Source organism: Agelaius tricolor, unplaced genomic scaffold, assembly GCF_023055355.1.
Source record: "Agelaius tricolor isolate 1412-34295 unplaced genomic scaffold, bAgeTri1.0.p SCAF_1, whole genome shotgun sequence".
In the NCBI taxonomy this organism is placed as follows: domain Eukaryota; kingdom Metazoa; phylum Chordata; class Aves; order Passeriformes; family Icteridae; genus Agelaius; species Agelaius tricolor.
The window spans coordinates 110,939,381-110,959,121 of record NW_027269261.1 but is presented as its reverse complement, the minus strand read 5'-3'; the positions used below and the strand labels follow the sequence as shown (position 1 = coordinate 110,959,121).

Here is a 19,741-nt window from a genome sequence, read left to right as displayed (position 1 = left end):
GTTCAGTCAAAGGAGGTGAGTGGAAAGAAAGAGGAGGAGACTGGTTTCTCTCACTGTTTGTGCTTTTCTGACCCTTTCAGCTCTTTTCAGCCTGTTTCACTCCCATCCTGCCAATGCTGACCCTTGTGTTCAGCAGTGAACAGTGCCTACACAGCCCAATCATCTCTTCTTCCCATGGCAATTATGTAGAGCTCTCATTCTTCATTGTCTAGTCCATAAAACTGTTAAAACAGACCATGGCACCATCCTGTTGCATCAATTTGTGCTGTCCCAGGCAGGTCCTGAGTTTGCAAATGGAAGAGACCATTTCTATGAGGTAGCTTTGGAAGATGAAGCAGTTTAACAAAATGAGTGTGATTTGTTCCATGCTGGACAGCAATCTTGTTTTTGTTCTCTGTAATTCTACCAGCATAGTCTCAGATCAGGTAGGGCTGAGCAGGGTAATGAAAAGAGTCACTTAAGCTCAGTGGCCTCCATGTGTTGGCTGTTGGCATCTAAAATATCATTTTTTAGCCTTCACTGGCCTGTGGGCCACAGTTCTGTGCATGGAAGCTGAGATGCTTCCACTCCGGGTGGGTGGATTGCTTGATTACAAGGTCTGGATGCCCTTGATGTCAAGGAGGCCTGGGAGTTCCTACTGGACACTGGAGCCTTCATCATTGTGGACATTTAGGGCTCTGTTTCATTACCCACATGAAGATTTGTAATACCCAAGACATCCATGGCCATGGCAGATACAACACAGTAACAAAAAGAGATCTGTGTGCCCCTGGAGCAGCAGCTCATGGCCAAACTGGATAACCCAGTTCCACTCAAATGGCAATGGGTGCCTGTGTTTGGGCAGCTGAGCAGAGCCAATGAATTCAGATGTCTAAATCCATAATGGAAATACACCTAGATATGAAAAACTGTGGAAATCCTTTTACTCTTTCCACTTGTTTTTCTCATCACCTATATTCTGGGGATTGTGGAAATTGTTCTTTCTCCTTATTTTTCCTCAGGACCACACATGTGAGAACTTCTGTGGGCTTCTGGCTCTGTCCCACAGTGGGCAGCAGCAACACACACAGGCAGCAGCACTCCAGCACTTCCCACAGACAAAGCTTGAGTGATCTTACCACCCTGGAATTTCTGTGTTGGTTTTGGCAGCAGCATAATAATGCCCTGCTTTTTCTGGTGTCAGCACTCACAAGCCCATGAGTCAGGGAAGTTGTGGAATTGCTGAAATTGCCAACCTAGAGCTTCAGTATGGCTGGTGAGCAGCAGAAAGTCCTGATGCTTGTCTAGAGCTCTTTGCATCAGACATGTAGAAGCATGGCTGGGAAATGCCATGCTGATACCGTGATGTCGTGGGCCTGTGCCTCCTGGAACACCTGGGCAGGACTGGGAATCCCTGTTCTCCTTGCAGGCAGGAGAGGGCAGTAGTAACACACACATTGACCCATCTGTCCCTGTTACCAAAACTGACTGCAGGAGGATGTGGCCTTTCTATTATTGACAGACCTCCCTGAGCAATTTCCTGGTGCTTTTATCTGATGGGACAGGGAGAAAAGTAGTTTTTATTCCTAATAATTTCTGGATAACAGCCTACAAGCCCGAAGTCCATGGGGTTAGAGGCAGGGCACGCCCATGATACCTCATCTCAGTAGTGAAGGAGGCTGAGAAAGTGGATATGGGGTGGTGAGAAAGGATAGTGAGCCTCTTATGTGCCCCTGAGTGGCACAGCCTTTGGAGACAGGACATAAAAGTGACCCCCCAATTATTACAACCCATGGCTTTGTGATTTCTCACTAGAGCCAGGGAAAAATGAGGAAAATTTGCATCATTTTGGTTGAATTATGTTCTGTAGATGGGAAAAATCCTCATCTGGGAGGCAGGATCTTAAGGGGCTACACAGCAATGGGGAGACACAACTTGCAGAGAGGAATTTCTTCTGGCCAGCTGCTCTATTTTCATGCCTCTGAAACCCCTGGAGCCCTTAAATGTGGATAGAAGTAAGAATAAGATAATATTCCACTGACATTATTCCTTTTAATGTGCAGGGGAATTAGAAACATGGTATATGAGGTCTCTCATCACATTCATAACCAGAAAATTCCTGCTGACCCATATGGTGATGCTGTTATCATCCCAGGGAAGGACCACAGACTACATTCATGGGATTCACAAGCATGAGATGTTTGAGTGCATCTCATCCCTGGGTCACTGTCAGTGCTCTGGGCACAAGAGGGACACCAAGGCCAGGAATCTTGCCAAAGCAGAATGACATTGGGATACCCAGGCCAATCCTCTTGCTGGTCAGCCCTTCCCCCAAGTACAGGGAAATTCCTCCCTGTTGGATATATCACAGCCTGGAAGGGTTTTCAAACACTTCCAGTGTGGAGGGGATGATTTGAGAGCTCGGATTTGTGGTCTCAGCTCTACTTCAGCCTCAAATATGAAACTGCAGTGAGCACAGCAAGACTGTGAACGTGTTCAAGGTTACCCCACACAGTCAGACCACACACCTAGGGCAGGTCTGCCCTACTCCACACAGACTATTTATTCCTGTTTCCCATGGCTCATGAAGGCTAATTCTTCCCTCATCAAGGCTAATTAACCTAGAAGAAATGTTATCCTAACATGATGTTACTGCTCCAGGGAGACGAGTGGCTTGTTTAGAGTGAGGTCTGATGCCTCTTTGTGTCTTTAATGTCTTTAGCAAAGCTCCCCTGCTGCTGTACATTGTTCCAGTGCCTTTGACTTCAGGGGAGCTCTTGCAGTCTGCATCCAGAGAGGATCTGTCCTTCTGCAAACCAGCTCTCCCCCAGCAGACTAATGATAATTATCCAACAGTAACCAGTACTTCAGCAAAGGCTCAGATCTCCTGCTCACACACAAACAGGAGACAAAGCCAGTTTCCATCCCATAGATCTTACCATGTAATAATGTCCTCTGTTCTCACCTAAACCAAAGCATCTGGGAAGATGTGCGTGCCCCCTTAACCGCAGGCAATGAGAGCACAGCCACTACAACCCCACTGCAGTAAATCAGGTCCCTCTTTCAGCATCTCTGAGGAGGATCTCACTCACCCACAGCCTGAGAGCACTGCTGTGATAGCAGCCACCACAATCCCAGCTCCATACTCCCACTCCTCCCTCCCCCAGCCCACAGATCCAACATGGAGAAGTGACAGACCAATTTCTTTTTTCGCTTCCCCTCCCTCCTTACTTGGTCGCTAGGATCATCTTTTTCCTCGCTGTCTGCTCTTTCTGTTCCATGTGCTGTCTGGCAATGTGCTCTCCTACTGCCTTGGCAGGGAACTCTGTTTCACAGGTGTAGCCGAAATCTCTGGCCAAATGTAGCGCTTCCCCTGCGGTCAAACAAAATGGGTCAGTCATTTCTTAGGGTTATTATTACCATCATCATCGTTATTATATTGTTGTTATTATTGTTACAGTTTGTTACACTCTTTGAAAAAAAAAAAAAACAAACAACCTAAACATTAGCAAATCACTTCTGTAGACAGTGATTCTCAAGTTACACATTTCAGCCCAATTGGCCTGTTGATGTTTAGGCATCAGCTGGTGCCAGGCAGAAGATAGGAAGGATATTTCTCTCATCAGATGGAAAGATGTCTCTCTCAGGAGAAAATACTGGCTGAGACACTTGGCCCTGTCTTGCCACCAGTGAGTATTGGGCAGCAACCCAATTTTGCAAGCCCTGTTCATCATCAATATTCAAGGTATGGAAAAGAGCAGAAAGGAGGAATAAACAACTTTGAAGACCTGAGTCAGCCTTTGGTGCTTCACTGCCTGTGTCTAATGGAAGAAGAGCCTTCTACCCCAGGAAAGACCCATGGGGATAACACACATTCCAGTACATTTGCTTAGAGGTTAAGCCAACAGTACAAGTGTCCCACACCAGAAAAGAGCACCCCAGGGGAGAACTCAATAAATAATCTTGTTTCCAGAAGGATTGCAAACAAAACTGACCAGGCAAAACACCGAGGGAAAATGATGAAGATGGCAGTTGCACTGAGCACCTCTCTACCTCACTGCAAAGGCTGAACACAAGAACCCAACTCTGTGCTGGCTGCCAAACGCCTCTGGAAGGGCAGGACGCTCTTCACTAGCTTAGAGAGCCCAGAATTTAATTTTAGGGTTTACTGAACGCTCTGACCTGCGCGCTGTGACTCTGACAACCTCAGTATGGGATTTATCTGATCAAAAGCAGCTGCCTAGATTGTGAACAGCTGTGCCTAAGTTAGTTTTGCCTGGTGGGAAATAGGCACTTCCAGATGACACTTGCTCTCATCTCATTGCAGAAAGAAGAAATAGGTCAGCTACCAGAAGCGTATGTTGAAGCACATCTGCATGAGTGACTAACAGAGATGTGCTCCAGAATAGTTTTGGAGTTCAGGGGTTGTGGGTTTTTCACTTTTCTTTTTTTTGTTTCAGAGTTGTGTGTTTGATTGCCATCAGGAGAAGCGGCATTGGACTCTGGCTCTTGAAGTTCAAAAGGCTGAAGCTGTCAGGAGGGATACAGGACATGCAACTCCTCACTTTGAGAATATCTGCAGTGGAATCCATCAGATTAAATGTCAATATTGATGTCTGACTTAATACTTTCAAGTCAATGGAGACAAAGTAGCACTTGAAGCATGTATCATCCTATACTAGAGTAGAAGGCAAAAGGGAATCAGAGGAATTATGGAAAGTCTAGATTAGAACTCAGGAAATCACCTTCTGCCGACAGCATCACCTTAGATGAGGTTATTCAAGGCTTTTCCAAGCCTAGTTTTGAATGTTTCCAGCTATGGAAATTCCACAGCTGTTCTGAGTAACATAATAAAATGTTAATTATTAATTTAACTTCATTTAATCATGAATTTAAATCATTAAACCCAGAAGTGCTGGTTTCTCCCTGTTTACTATGATCTGACATGAGAAGGTGCAACTGCAGTGAAGGTGGGGAGATGAATCCCATGCTCAGCAGGGCTTGGTTAAGCCAAGGAAGAGGAGAAGTTCCATGGAAACAGTGGTCCTGTGCCAGGGACAGTATGAGGAATAAGAAACTGCATGCACTGACCTCTACTTGAACTCCATTCTCCCTCTTCTGAGATATTATTGTCTCCCCTTCTGCCACTGGAGTTTTCATGGAAAAACACCTTTTGATTCCACAAGAAAATACTTTACTGTGTGTTTATCTGCCCCAGTTTATTCAGGTAGTGACAAAATCCATGCACCACTCCCAGGAAATCTGTTTGCTGATACCAGCCAGCTACAACCTCTGCAGCTGTAACCAACTTTACAGAAAAAATTGAAGATTATAGTCAAAATCATCTGCTTTCTCTGGATTTTTTTTAAAACATGATTTTTCAGTATTCCTAAAAAGAATGAAGACATTAACAAGCAATCAGTACCCCTGAGCTGAAAGGAGAAACAGTTTCCACTGTTTGCAGCTTCTAGAAAAGTAAAATAATTTCCAGTGAAAGCAAAATGTGTTTCAGTGATAACAGAGAATCAGAATGAACAGGCATAGAGCTGACTGATTGCTTTGTGTTTCAAACATCTATCCCAGGCTTCTTCATGGGAGAGAAAGGGTACAAATTTAAGCCATAGATTTTACATTTCTGTAGAGCAGTTTCAAAAGGTCTATTTCAGAATATGCTTTTATTCTTCCTTAAATAAAGACTTGCAGAGTAAATCTATTTCAGAAGAGCACCAGGGTTTTCTTTTCAACAAAATTATGTTAAAATACTTTGTAGGTTTATCTTCATTCCAGCATGGAAAGAAAATAAAAGTCAAACCCTTTGAAGCTGTCATCAGGTGGAATTGCAATTTTCCAGACAGCTTCATCATGGTCCCAGTCAGTCCCAGTAACAGTACAAGGAATGTAGGCAGCAAAGAATTTAAACATTTAGCCATTGGAAAAGTGTTGGTTTCTTCAAGAGAGCAGAGCTTTTTGTGTTGAAATGTAGGCATTCATTTAACATGATCAAAAATTAAGTGACTGAAATGTGAATGTTTCCACTGACTGTTAGAAAAAAAGGGAATTAAAATGTGAATTGTCATTCAAATTTATATTTATAAAGGTGGTTTATATTATTTTCTAGAGCTGAGAAAATTATACTAAACTGTTCTGATAATCTGAGAAAATGATTCAAAGGTATAAAACCTGTCTGGGGCTGGGGTTGTGACTGTGATATAAAACCATTTGAGCAAAAAGAAACAAAATTACTTATCTCTTCATGGATATAGATTGGTAAAAATGTAGATACAAATGTAATTACTGTTTTTAATGAAGTAATAATTAAAATAATTTAAATTAAAATTGAAAATATTTTTTGCTGGAAATGGAAAGCTCACATATACTAAAAATGCATGTTAGAGCTATGCATATTTATTCATATAAGCATGCATATGCTATAAGGAGCAGACATCCTGAATTTGAAGTACAAATTCTAAATTAAAAAAAATTTTAAAATTTGGACTTGAGAACACTCTGCAGAGCATAATTTCTCCTATCTCATTGTTAAGCAAAGATGTAATTTCAAACCAGGACCAAATGATGATTTGATATTTAAAAGTGTACTGTGATGTACTTTTTTTTTGTGACTAGATATCCCTTTGATTACTGTACAGTAGGATTAAGTCTGCTTGCTGGGGGAAAGTAGTTTATACAGTGTCATAGAATATGTTCTTTCTTTTTCTACAGCACAATTTGGACAAACATTTACTTTGGGAGAAAATGTGTAAATGTTGGAAATGTGGATGAATTGACCTTTTTCTTTTACCTTAGATTTCCAATCTTCTGCCTGGTTGTTATTTACCTCATGACAGGAATCACAATAAAGGCAGAAACCACTTAATCCCCTTACTTTTCTAGTTACTTGCCTTGTTTCAATCTAAATTCAACCTAAAATCCTAATTCTAAAAACCTAAAATCCAATTTCCCTGTGTGAAAATGTGGATGAACCGACCTTTTTTCTTTTACCTTAGATTTCCCATCTTCTGCCTGGTTGTTATTTACCTCACAGTAGCAATCACAATAAAGGTAGAAACAACTAAAACCCCTTACTGTTATAGTTACTCGCTTTGTTTCAATCTAAATTCAACCTAAAATCCTAATCCTAAAAACCAATTTCTCCATGTGGAAATGTGGATGAATTGACCTTTTTCTTTTACCTTAGATTTCCAATCTTCTGCCTAGTTGTTGTTTAACTCACAGTAGCAATCACAATAAAGGTAGAAACAACTAAACCCCCTTACTATTATAGTTACTTGCCTTGTTTCAATCTAAATTCAACCTAAAATCCTAATTCTAAAAACCTAAAATTCAATTTCCCTGTGTGGAAATGTGGATGAATTGACCTTTTTTCTTTTACCTTAGATTTCCCATCTTCTGCCTAGTTGTTATTTACCTCACAGTAGGAATCACGATAAAGGTAGAAACAGCTAAAACCCCTGCCTATTATAGTTACTCACTTTGTTTCAATCTAAATTCAAGCTAAACCCCAATTTCCCCGTGTGTGACACCCCCAGCTCTTCCCTCCTGCCAAGATAAAGAGAAATGCTGGGAATCTTGGACTCTCCTTAAACCCAGCTCTGCATCTCCTGCCTCTCGTCTGCAGTTTGACAATTGACCAGTGAGCTTGGCACAATGGAAAAGGGACAAGTGCTGGGGCAGAATGGGCAGGGCCAGCTCTGGAAAGCCTCAGCACCTTGAAAGGTTTCTGTGGGCAGGTGCAAGGAGCAGAGTGAGGGTCCCCTGGGGCCAGCAAGAGTGAGAGCTGCTCCGATGAGGAGTGAAGGCAGGAGCTGTGTCCCCAGGAGAGGGACACTCGGCATCTGAACCTCCCACTCTCCTCGGCTGAGCCTCCTCCGGATGCTCTACCCGGCAGAAATGTTACTCAGGGGGAGGAGGGACAGGCGGGAGGTGGAGGGAAAGTTTATTCTATTTGTAGGGTGAGAAGGGAGGAGGAACAAGTGGAAGGATGTTTAAACAAAGGCTGGTGGGGGAGAAGTGTGATAGTTGAGAGCACGATGAAAAAAGAAACCACTGACCTATTTTGCTCAAGAGTTTTTGTCCCCAAATGATGAATGTCATTAATTCTCTGTCTAGGAAATTTAGTGTCTTAATCAGGTTTGACAGAAAAAACAAACTCTCGGATTTTTTATTAGTTTTTCTTCTTTTTTTTTTTTTTTTAATCTGATGGTTTAAGAATCATTCATGCACTGCTTTAACCTGCATCTGCAATCACATTTATGCCTTGTTAAGTGACCCATTCAAACAGAAGGGGGCACATCCCCCTTTTCACGTCCTTCCTTGCTTCTGCTGGACAACCTTTTGACTCTTTTGAGCCCACAGTAAAGCTTAGCCTTGGAAATACTAGTATTTGTCGCAGAAGACTTTATTTTACAGCTAATATGTAGGAATCTTCCTTTTGGAGCTCGTAAGAAAAATGACCTTTCCCTCCATCTAGTCCAGGCACTAGAGGGCATCCCTCGCCTGCAGGTTACACAAAGATGTGTCCCCAAACTGCTCAGGAGAGCCCGGCAACACTGACTTCACCCTCCCTGTCTGCCTTTCCACTCGTGGTGCTGATTTATGTGCATGACAAAGAGAACAGAACTGATCTGTCAAACAATTCTTATTTTGGTCCCTAACAAAGACTCTAAAGATGTGACCTGATCCAGCCAGCAGTAAGCTTCCTGCAGCAGAGCAGAACTCCAAAGAGAAAAAACTTTGCAGAAAACAGGAGGCCACAGAGTAATGTTCATAAAATCTGGACCTTCATGTGACAGCCAAAGCCTAGAAATAAATTTCAGTTCCTCCTTGAGTTTAACAGACTCCCCAAAACTCAATGATTTCGGTATGTTTTAGAGGAAGAGAAGTATGAGTCATGACAGAGATTTTTGACTTGGTTTTGGTCAATAAACACAATAATGCAACTAATTATGCCTTATCTTGTATCACAAATATATTCAAGAGTTTGGGCATGCTTTTATATTAAAGATATATTAAAACCTCAATATATTGAAGACTGGGAGGACTTATAGTAATAATAAATTCGGAACCATCTAAAGAAGTCAAGAGTGACACAATCCTTGGTTCTTATGAGAGGTACACAAAGTGTACTTGATATTTTAATGATTTAATAAAACTAACAAATTATTGTTTCTATTTCTGTATTGCTATCACACAGAAAAAGCTCATGTTGGGAGTTGGAGAGGAGGGTTTGAATCCTTCTCTCTGGATTCTCTAAACCACAGAATGAGCCTGTGTCCTTCCATTTCTGCCTCCTCCAGCACCAGGAACTGATGAAGGATGGTTTTCCTTTAAGAAATTGTGCTGTAAGTTAGTTCCACTTAGAAGGAATATCTGCATGTCCAAAGTGAGAACAGCTTATACTACCAAGAATTCAATGAGCACCACCAAGTTTGACCCAGAACTGGTTACACAGACAGGAAATGAGCTTCACTTGGTTTTCTGTGGGAATGTTAATATGGTGGTGCCAGTCCCAAAAATTCCATGGGATAAAATTCACAGTTAGCATATCCAGGCAAAAAGGTCTCCGCCAAAGTGAGCTCAGGCACATTAGTATTTGTCTTTAGGACTCACAGCAAGGCAAGGCAAAACAAGGCAAGTCCAAGAACAGAGGCAACACCGTAGGCTTGAAAGCAGGTTTGTTACTGGCTTTGAATGAAGGGCAAGGAGGTGGGCACAGCTCCATTCCTGGGAAGCAGGAATCTAACCCTGACTTAGAGTAAAGGTTCTCAGCCATCAGCCCCAGGTCAGCAGCTGTCAGACAGGTACCTCCCTCTCAGTCTCTTCTGATGAATGAACAGCTGGTCACATAGAATCCCAGAACCATGGAATGGTCTGGGTTGGAAGAAACCTTAAAGATCAACCAGCTCCATCCCCTGCCATGGTCAGGGACAGCTTCCACTATCCCAGGCTGCTCCAAGCCCTGTCCAGCTGGGTCTTGGACACTTCCAGGGATCCAGGGGCAGCCACAGCTTCTCTGGGAAATCTGTGCCAGGGCTTCACCACCCTCACAGGGAGGAATTTCTTCCTGATTTCAGCTTAAAGCCATTGCTCTGTTTACTAATAAAAACCGGCTGTGTTTTTTCTACTCTGACCTGGGATGCCTGAATGTGGGAACAGCCCTTGCTCCTCTAACTTGGTACCTTTTCTAAGACTGTAACTCTATGAGAGGTTCCTCTTGCAAGCAGGTGTGATATGTATATAAATACACACCTGTATTTCAGAGCAGCCCCACTGAACTTCCCTGTGCTCAGTGACCCCTGAAAATCTCAGTCTCTTGTCGTAGATGCTGAAAATCATCAGTGTTGAGGATTCAATGTTATTTCTGCCTTGAAGAGTCTCCATCCTTTGGGATAATAAAAAACTCACAAAGTCCTGAGCAAGCTCTTCTAATTGACCCTGCTTTGAGCAGGAGGATTGGCTTGGGAGATCACCAGAGGTGTTGTCCAGCCTCAATCCTTCTGTAATTCCATAATTCCGTGGTAATAGGTGCTGAGACCTCAGCCTACTTGCCTAGATCTGTATGGCCCTTTCAGGCTATGATTGTAGAAGGCATTGACCTTTAGGATGAGCTGAGTTCTCTCAGCATCAAGGAGGAGGGATCTGAAATTCCCAGAGCTGCAGCTCACAGCCAAACAACAAACTGGGTACTTAGTGGATTCACCCAGAACAGAAGAGATGCAGGTAGAGTTTCTTCCGTTTGCCTGAGGGGTTTGAACCTGCATCTCCCAGCTGAAGGTTTGAAGAACCTGACAGTATTTGGTGAATGATATTTAAACAACAAATAAAGGCCAAGAAAGTATCTCCTGAGCCTGTCTAGATATTATCTGAAAACAGATTTCATTCATTTATGTGTGTGGGGAAAAGGCTTGTCTAAATATTATGCTTTCTTATGGGAGACAAAAAAAAAATCATCACATTTTTGGACCAGCTCCAGGAAATTCATAAGTTAAAAAAAAAGAAAAGGAGGATAAACAAACCTACTTACAGAGTTAGTATAAGACATTCATCTCTCTCACAAGAACACTCAGAACATCGATTTGTAAGCACAAATCAATGCTGAGGAAACTGCAGAACCAAGACACTTGCTGGGAGCCAAGATACCTCAGAGTAAACTTCCATTCTGCAACTCACTCTTTCTGTGGCTTTAGGCAAGTCAAGGTCTCTTTATACAAAATACAGATTATGGAATTTAACCCTATGGCTGAAAAGGGTTGCATGCCACGAAACATTTTAATTATGGTTATATTATATTGCAATATTAGAGACCCTACCTTCTACCAGGGAAGTCAGGAGTGTGACATTTGCTGCTTTTCTTCTTCCTGCAGGCAAATTTAGTCCAAGTCTGTCTAATTTTTCTCTCAAGCAGCGTCCTCCGTTCTTGGATTTTGCTCTGTCATGAGAGAACAGCAGGAAAGAGAGATATTTGTCATTATTCTGCACCTTTTCCCCATGTTAATATAAGCCAAGAAATTGTGCACACTTCATTGACAAATACGTGGGGTAGTGCCTGCAGTAGTGGCATTCATGGGAAATATTTCAGAGCTGTATTCTTAATTTCCTGCTTGCTCTAGGTGATTCTTTAACATCAGCTTTTTGGCAGAGTTAGAGGCTGTAATGCCTGTCATGGGGGCATCAGATCTTCAGGCAATTTCCACCTAGTGGAGCCCGGTGTCCTGATTTGGGCATGACACCTGGGGTAACAGTGACTAAATGTAAATATTGACAGTGCAAACACTTACACCTGATTTAGCCAAGCCAGGCTCCAAAGACAAATTAGACAGAAACATGACCTTAGAATCAGATTAAACAGATATCCACAATGAGTGAACTTTACTCATCTGGCTTGTCTGGCTATTAAAGGAAGCCAGATAGCTACTTAAATGTAGATGTCTATGTGGAAACCAGCTCTAACTATCCCTCTATAATTTATGTAGAGACCTGGGCATTTAGAAATGTTGTCTCCTAAGCCCCAAACTCACAAGTAATAAGGCCAAGGCAATAGGAAATGCTGAAGCTAAAATCTCAGCCATCATTGGTTATCTGTACCCCTGTGCCAAACATCTATATCCCATTGTTCTCACAAAATGGGTCCTGGTGTGTCCCAGCTACTTTTCTATAGTGTTTGAGGCATTTCAGACAAATTCACTTATGCAGCAGATGTAGGTTCAAATTCTTCCTCAGCCTGAGGGAATTTTAACCTGTATCTTTCAAACAGATGCAGCAGTCAGCTGACAGCAAATAACTAATGTTAAAATGCTTCAACAATGAATAAAACAGTGACTGGAACCCTGATATCTCCCATCCCAAATGAATGACCTGTCCTTTAATTAGATAAGAGTCTACACCTTTGCTTTTTGTACAAGAAATACATAATTAACCCCAAACGAGATTGAAGGGTCCACAGCTTAGAAAAAGTAATCACTGAGTAGCAAAAATAATTAGCTAAATACTTTGAGGTTCATGTTCAAGTTCCTTCAGGCAGAGGAGGAAACCAAACACAGAGTATCACCATTTGGATGTCTGCTTTTATGCATTAAAAGATAACAAAACTTTGGCCACATTATTTGTCAGAAATATCTTCTGAAAAGATTTTTTTCTTTATTCAGAAGAACACTTTATTCCCAAAGCAAGCTATTTGGGAAGATAGGTAACCAGTGACTGCTGACAGGATGCAGAAACAAGCCTTCAAGGTCTCAGGCAAACAATCAATGAGATTTTGTTTTGCTACATCTTTCCTGGTCAAATACACAGAGCCTGTTCCCTAGCTGTGAAACCCTCAGTTACAAACTGACCAAATCTCTTCCCTTGCTCTCTCTGATTCATAAAACTGAATTAGCACATCCAAACTGCAGACAGGGAGGCGTCCCTGGCTTTTGCAAACTCCTAACCGTGCCAAGGATTTATTTGGGAGAGGAGATATTTATGGGGTGGGTCAAAAACCTGTGGGGGTCATTCAAGCATTTTAACAGAGGAGAGAAGTGAGCCCCCACATTCAAGTCGATGCCCTTGAATCCATAATAGCTTGCACTGTATTGATGAAATGTGCAGCACGAGTATTTAAATGAGAATTAGCTGAAGGTTTCTCCAGGATGAAACAAACAGAGGGGAAAAATTTTGGTGAATGTAGATTTTGGATTCCAATGCTCATAGAGGCAGTTGAATGGGACTTACACCTTGGAAACAATTTATAGTCTACAGTCATTATTCTCCAAGATGTGTCAAGACAGCTCTGGAGTGGCTGCATGTCTCATGCTGGTTAAAATGACTTTCAGTACAAGCAGGAGGATCAGTGTGGCCCTCAGTGCCAGCAGTGAAATGGCCCATGACTTTGCAGCTAGTTTTGATCAAAGGGTGTTCAAGCAGCTGATGCCATCTGAGCTGACGCCTCAGGGACACCGTGACTTAGACATGCCTGGCTGAATTACAGTTTCCTCCTGGTTTTCCTCTTGCAGTGTGAGGCACAGTCTGCCCCTTTCCTTCTTTCTGCTCCTGCTCTCTGCAGGTGGCTGCTCTGGTCAGTGAAGGGTCAGAGGCAAAACTTTACCTTAGTATTTACTTCTCCCCAAATGTGTCTCACAACGAGAATAGTAAAACCAGATTATTCTGTCTTTTTTGCACTCAAAAAAACATGCAGAGAAAGGAAGGAAAAGGCATCTCTACATCTCGGTGTTTTATTTTTTTGTTGAGGGAGGGCTGTAACTACTGTAAAACGATTTGCTTTAAGACTGTTTTCAGCAAGAATTTAGATTTCTAGGTCTGGTGAAATTTTCCACACATTGAATTTCCTCCTTTTTTTGCTCAAAACAAGTCAAAGCAACATCTATCCACATCTGATGAGTAACTGAACAGAGGTCAAAAAAATCATTTTGATGAAAAATGTAAACTTCCTTATTTATTGAAAATTCCCCAGTGTTCCCTCCTGATCCATCCCCTTTTGTTCACCTCAAATGTGACCCTTATCCAAGTAAGGGAAAAGGATAAAACCTGTCTGTTGAAAGGAAATAAAATTACAGCAATTACTGCATTGCCTAGGAGTTGTTATCCTCACCTTCAACTTACCTTCTCAAAATACCTCCGAGGAGGGAGGCGTTGAGGCATTCTGGTGGTGAAAGGCGCCTCTTCACCTCTGCAATGGTCACTTTGTACTTGGAAGTGGAGCTGAGCAGGGACAAGCGACCAGGAACGGAGCAGAACAGGTCAGTGGGGTTGACAACACAGGTGCCACCTTCAAAAAAAGGAATTAAAGTGAGGGAAGCCTCCTCTTCTGTGTTTTGGCAAACTCAACCATAAAGAACAATTCCATGCTTCTCTTGTGGTTGGTTTTGTTTGGGTTTGGTTTTGCTTAGGGTGTGTGTGGGTTTGGCTTTCTGTAATATTATTGTTCTGAGAAAAATGAATGTGCTGGAATTTCAGTGTGGGAACAGTGAATTATTAGATCTCATAAGATTTACAGTCAGAACACCTTGTTATGGTTATTTGATATCATTTCATTTCATGCTCTGAAAAAATTCCTGATTATCACTGAGGTCTCTCCAATCTAGTATGATTAAAAAAATAAGATTGAACCCTCACTCACAATTTAAAATAAAACCACAGTTTGTGAAAATATTGAGACACTGATTCTAATGAGAAATGTTAAATTTAACTCTCATAGCAGTATCTAGAATTACAAAGATGCAAGAACATGGATATGCAGTGATTTGCAGCAAGAACAGCTTTCCACACCTTTGAACTCATAAATTCCTTCCAAAGTTAGGTCAAATCCTCAGCTGATATTAACGATTGAAATCTATTGAGCTACATCAGTTTATCTCAGGTTAGCTCTGAAATTGTTTATTTCTTGAGAGTGTCAATTACTTGGCCTGGGTCTAAAACTGCTGAATGATCACCAAATCTTTCAGTCAAGACTGTGATCAATAACTCCTCAGGCAAATCTGAGCTTTTAACTTAAAGTTAGTATGAGAGAGAGAAAGAGAGAAAACTTTCTCTTCAGCCAATCCAAGAGAGTAGAACAAATTCCCAGGGAAAAAAAAAGAAACAATCTTAAGGACTAACACATATTTTATCACCAAGCACAAAGCAATTTTCTTTGACCTGCCTTCTCCAACCTGACTACAACAAAAAAATTCTGTGGAAGAAATAAACCTTACCACTGCATGCACTATTATTCCCTGGGGGAAAGATAAGAAAAAGAAGAATGAGCTGCATATGACAGTGATACAAAATATCATAAAATTCAATGCGCTACTAGAAGGAGTTCAGATGGTTTATGTGAGGATGGTGATGTGAAGACCTTCTTAGAGTAGAATTTATCTGTGCTCATCACTCATGCTTAAAGGAGGCATACTGTATCTTTTAAAATACCCTGATAGTTTCTTTTTTCCTGGGAACATCTTAATCTTTTTTAACTACAAAAGCTCACTTTGTTGCACTTAAAAATTTTGGCTTCTAACCTAAATTCTATAATGAAAATAGAATAGAATAGAATAGAATAGAATAGAATAGAATAGAATAGAATAGAATAGAATAGAATGACAATTCAAAGGTCCCTTTAGGCAAGATCCTACGCCTTTATCAACTTACACATGCAGCCCTCTTAAAATTAAGGTGACTCTGTTCCACTTCTCACAGAGACAGACTGAAGGATGAACCTTCATTAAATGCAGACTATTGCTTGCTTACATAAGGCAAACAGAATTTCTTTCCAAATATTTCAGCTCTTGAAGGTATATTTAAACATTTGTGCTGACAGCAACACCAGAAAAGAACATCTCTTGGTATCAGTCCCAGATGGGTGAGATCCTGACTCAGTACAGCAGGGTATTTTATGACTTCTAATTATGTTCCAGGGCAGATATTAGTGTCCACTTCTTAGACAGGATATAGAGACAATTCATTCATCACCAAAATATAGGCACATCAAGGGCACTGATGCACATTTTTACACAGCTCAAAGCTACAATTAATGAGCTCATGTGCTCAAACACAGAAATCTGGCGCCACACGCCTGAAATAATTTTGGGTCTGTGTTGTTTTGGTGTGTTTGGGTTTTCTTTGGTAGATTTTCTTTTTTTTTTTTTTTTCCCCAGAAACCTGTAAATATTTTCAAGCAACATTTTCCAACTTCTGGTCTGTCAGGTACATTTGTGAAGAGCGTTAGCACTGAGTAGATCTGTTTGTTTGGCATCTGCCACACAATGCACATACACACGTGTATATATATATACGTGTCAAGAAAACAGTAGCACTGTCTACATATTTATTTACTTCAATGAGTCTCTAGATTTTATAACGAGTGAGACTCTACTGAAATCAGTGTCATATTAAAGTTCATCTCCTTGCCAGGTTAAGCCAGTATGTGCACCCTTTATGCCAGATAAATAATTGTTCCTTTAATCCAAAAACCTGTTACCCTGCAGCTGCTCCTACACTAACCAGAATTTACTGGAACACTTCTTATTACTATTTAGTAGAAAGTTGCTGAAACATTTTAAAATATCATGCCCAAGCAGCATGATCTAAACCAAAGCAATTCCAGGTGAGCCAGGTATGGGTTAAAAGTAAAAGAACTCAGCAAGTCTCGATCATTTGCTTTCCAGAAACATGGGGAACAAGTAGCAAATTACAAGAAGGTAAAATCTATTGCATATAATTATTTCACTCTATTAATTATTCATTGACACAGCAACAGAGAGCAGTATGGTGTTTTCCAGATAAAGATATATCTTTGTCACAAGCTGTGTGCATTTTAGAAGGCATGAATTTCCTCTCCACCTTGGAGAGGAGATGGATGAAGTCCTGGCCTTTGCACCAGGACTTCATCCTGGTTTACCAGGATGTTTACCACCTTTCTGTGGTAAACAGAAAAAGGCATAGAGGGCTGCTGGAAGGAGAGGAGAAAGGAGAAGGGCAGCCACACAGGAAGATGAAGGATTAGGTTTCTTGTCAAACACAAGCTTCAGAGTTCATTCCTTCCTTCCTTCTGATCATGTAGTTAAAGTGATTTTGCAAAGCAGCTTAAGATGAAGACCACAAGATATGTTTTAAGGTGAACTAAACAGCAGTGGCAACAACCAGCTTTTTTTCCTGTCAACACAATGCCACTGTAGGTGCTGCTGGAAAAGTCAATGCTCGCTTAATTGTTGACCCAATCTTGTCATAACAGAGTGCTTGAGAGGTGGGATGCTAAGATACCAGCAGAAAAAGCAGAAATAATGCCTCAAAAACAGAGTGGAAATAATGTTTTTTGTGAGTCTAGTGATTCAGCCTGGAGATCCCTATTACTCTCAGCAGTTTTTGCTGGCTTTGGAAATCTTTGCAGACTGACTTCTACTGCCAGGACACATAAGAACCCCTCACCTCATCAAATTAAGAGCCCCACATACAGGTACAACAAAGAAATCTGCCCCCAGATTTCTTTGTGCCCCACAACAGTGTGCCTGAAGAAGGGAAAGCTGTGGCCCTTGCACCCTGGCTCGTTATCCATGGCATTCATCCTATGGCAAAGCCAGAAAATGGAAAAGGAGAGCGGGTAGACAGTGAGATAACTGGTGGGATCATCCAGCTGATTGCTTCAGCAATTTTGTGCTCTGAGTACCAGGTGAAATGGGCCTCTGAGTGTTGAGAAGACTCTCTTTAGGACAACTGTTTATTCCCATAGGGAAGTGAATACATGGTCTGATCTGACTTCATCTGTTGCCATAAGGTACTACTTTGGAGATGGCTGTAAATGGTGATGATTGTGCTCTTACAGCCAGAGATCTGGAAACAGAGGCAGGACAAGATTTCGGCAATGGGAGAATTATAATTTGTATTGCAAATGATAGATTGGGGAAAAAAAAAAGAAAGGAGGGAAGATTTCAGGCACTCAGTCCCTTGTTTAAGGCTTCTCTCTCATCCAACTCTATTCCATTACTTTATTCATGACAGAGTTTTAGTCTCTGATCTGTCATCTTCATGTTGATTTCAATAAATGCAATTTATTTTTGCAATAAACACAAAATAATGGGCTGGAAAGAGAGATGCTTTGTGCAGCTGACCTCATTTAAGTGACAGACCAAGGGCCCAAAACTGCTGTGTACTGAACCCCCAAATCACCTCAAGAGAACATATATAACCTGATGTAGCTAAAGATGTTCCTGCTCATTGCAAAGGGTTGGACAAGATGACCTTTAAAGGTCTCTTCCAACACAAAATATTCTATGATTCTAATCTATTATTATTTTCAAGTGAGAGAGGGGAATGACAAAAGACTAAGTTTGTTTTTATTAGTTTGCTTTGGGGACCCAATCCTTTTCCTTCTGACTGACTGGTTCATGCTCCACACATGAAGTGTCCCCCTTCATGAGAACTGTGCTTTTGCTTTGTTTCCCAAGCCTAGAACAAACAAAAGTTAGGCTATGTGGTACTGGAAAAGGTATTCAGAGCGAACATGGGGAGAGCATTTTCCCTCTCTCATTCCTGTCTCCACATCAAATAGCACACGTGGGTACAAAATGCCAGCACAAGTGATGATGGGTTGTGCAGATGACAGCAGGGAGAACAGAGCCATGCTCTAACCCACCCATCTTGTCAGCACAATGAAAATCCCAATCACACACGTGGTGAGGGAGCTGGCTCTGTTTTGGTTGCAGGTTCCCTTTGTACAGATGAAGAGAACAATGGGGTGGCTGGAGTGTGGTGGTTTATTCTGGTTTAGTTACTCAGGCACCTGCTGAAATGCAAGGCTCCCTTACACCATCAGAGTAAAATATTTGTGCTTCCTTTCATTAATAAAATCAACATTCTGGAATATTTTTATACTTTCCATAAGCAATGTTTTTGTTTTTTTCAGGAATGGCAGAGACAAATGTCCATCAATGTCACTAGATGGTTTTTACACTTTAAATACCTTTTCTTCTAAAATAGATGTCTATAATTTTGTGCATCCTTACACTCTGCAAGGCCATCTTTTAGTTGTTAATTGTAACAGCCACAATATGACGAGTGTTTTATATTCATTCAATACAACATAGTCCCTTTCTCCAAGACATTCACCTATAAATGTCATGCACCTATGTAAGGAAACATCATAATAAACTGGTGACAACACTGCAGAAGTGCTGTTTATTTTGTTTTTCAGGATATAGACATTTGTGTACATTATTAAGTATAAGTACACCTGAATGTCAACAGATTGATCTTATATAAAATATTAATAGCATGCCATGCTTTTTATTAGTCTATTATTTATATCTACGGGTGCTGTTTGTGGGATCCTCCAGTTTATAGTGTATTTTCTGCCCTGTGCTGAAATTCTGGCAAGTTCAGGGTACGTTACAAAATGAAGACATTAGAATCTGTCTCTCCTTAGCTTTTTTCCCTTATCATGTAGCAAATGTAAGCACGTAGTTATCAGTACAGATTTTGTCAGTACTGTTTAATCCCACTTTCAGTTCCAAAAGGTTTATAAGCAATTTAAAATGTTCTCCAAATTATCCTCACATGACCCAGTCATTAACATCAGCAGCTAAATATTCAAAACTCTAAAACTAATCTACATTTGTCAGGAAAAATAGAAAGTACTGCAATTCTTTTTTCCAGTTATACTTTTAGTTTCATTTAAGTTAACAAACTTTGGGTGATGTTGGTAGCCACATAAAACCAGCTCATGCCACAAAGCCAAACAATTCCGAGATGTCCCTTGCTACAACATTCACGCCAAGAA

The 19,741-nt window shown here is 41.1% G+C and overlaps 1 protein-coding gene and 1 long non-coding RNA gene across 5 annotated transcripts in view; both read right to left on the bottom strand.

Moving 5' to 3' along the window:
- The window catches only part of LOC139599797 (uncharacterized), a 337,792-nt gene that overhangs the window by 22,551 nt on the left and 295,500 nt on the right, over positions 1 to 19,741 (bottom strand). The gene's annotated exons all lie outside the window — the stretch shown is intronic.
- The window catches only part of TFAP2D (transcription factor AP-2 delta), a 54,316-nt gene that overhangs the window by 22,551 nt on the left and 12,024 nt on the right, over positions 1 to 19,741 (bottom strand). For all 4 annotated transcript variants that reach the window (XM_071447387.1, XM_071447377.1, XM_071447396.1 and 1 more), the window contains 3 exons: positions 14,095 to 14,260; positions 11,307 to 11,425; positions 3,211 to 3,352 (listed from right to left, as the gene is read on the bottom strand). In XM_071447387.1, coding sequence (XP_071303488.1) covers positions 3,211 to 3,352; positions 11,307 to 11,425; positions 14,095 to 14,260 — 427 coding nt within the window. The remainder of the gene's footprint in view (positions 1 to 3,210; positions 3,353 to 11,306; positions 11,426 to 14,094; positions 14,261 to 19,741) is intronic.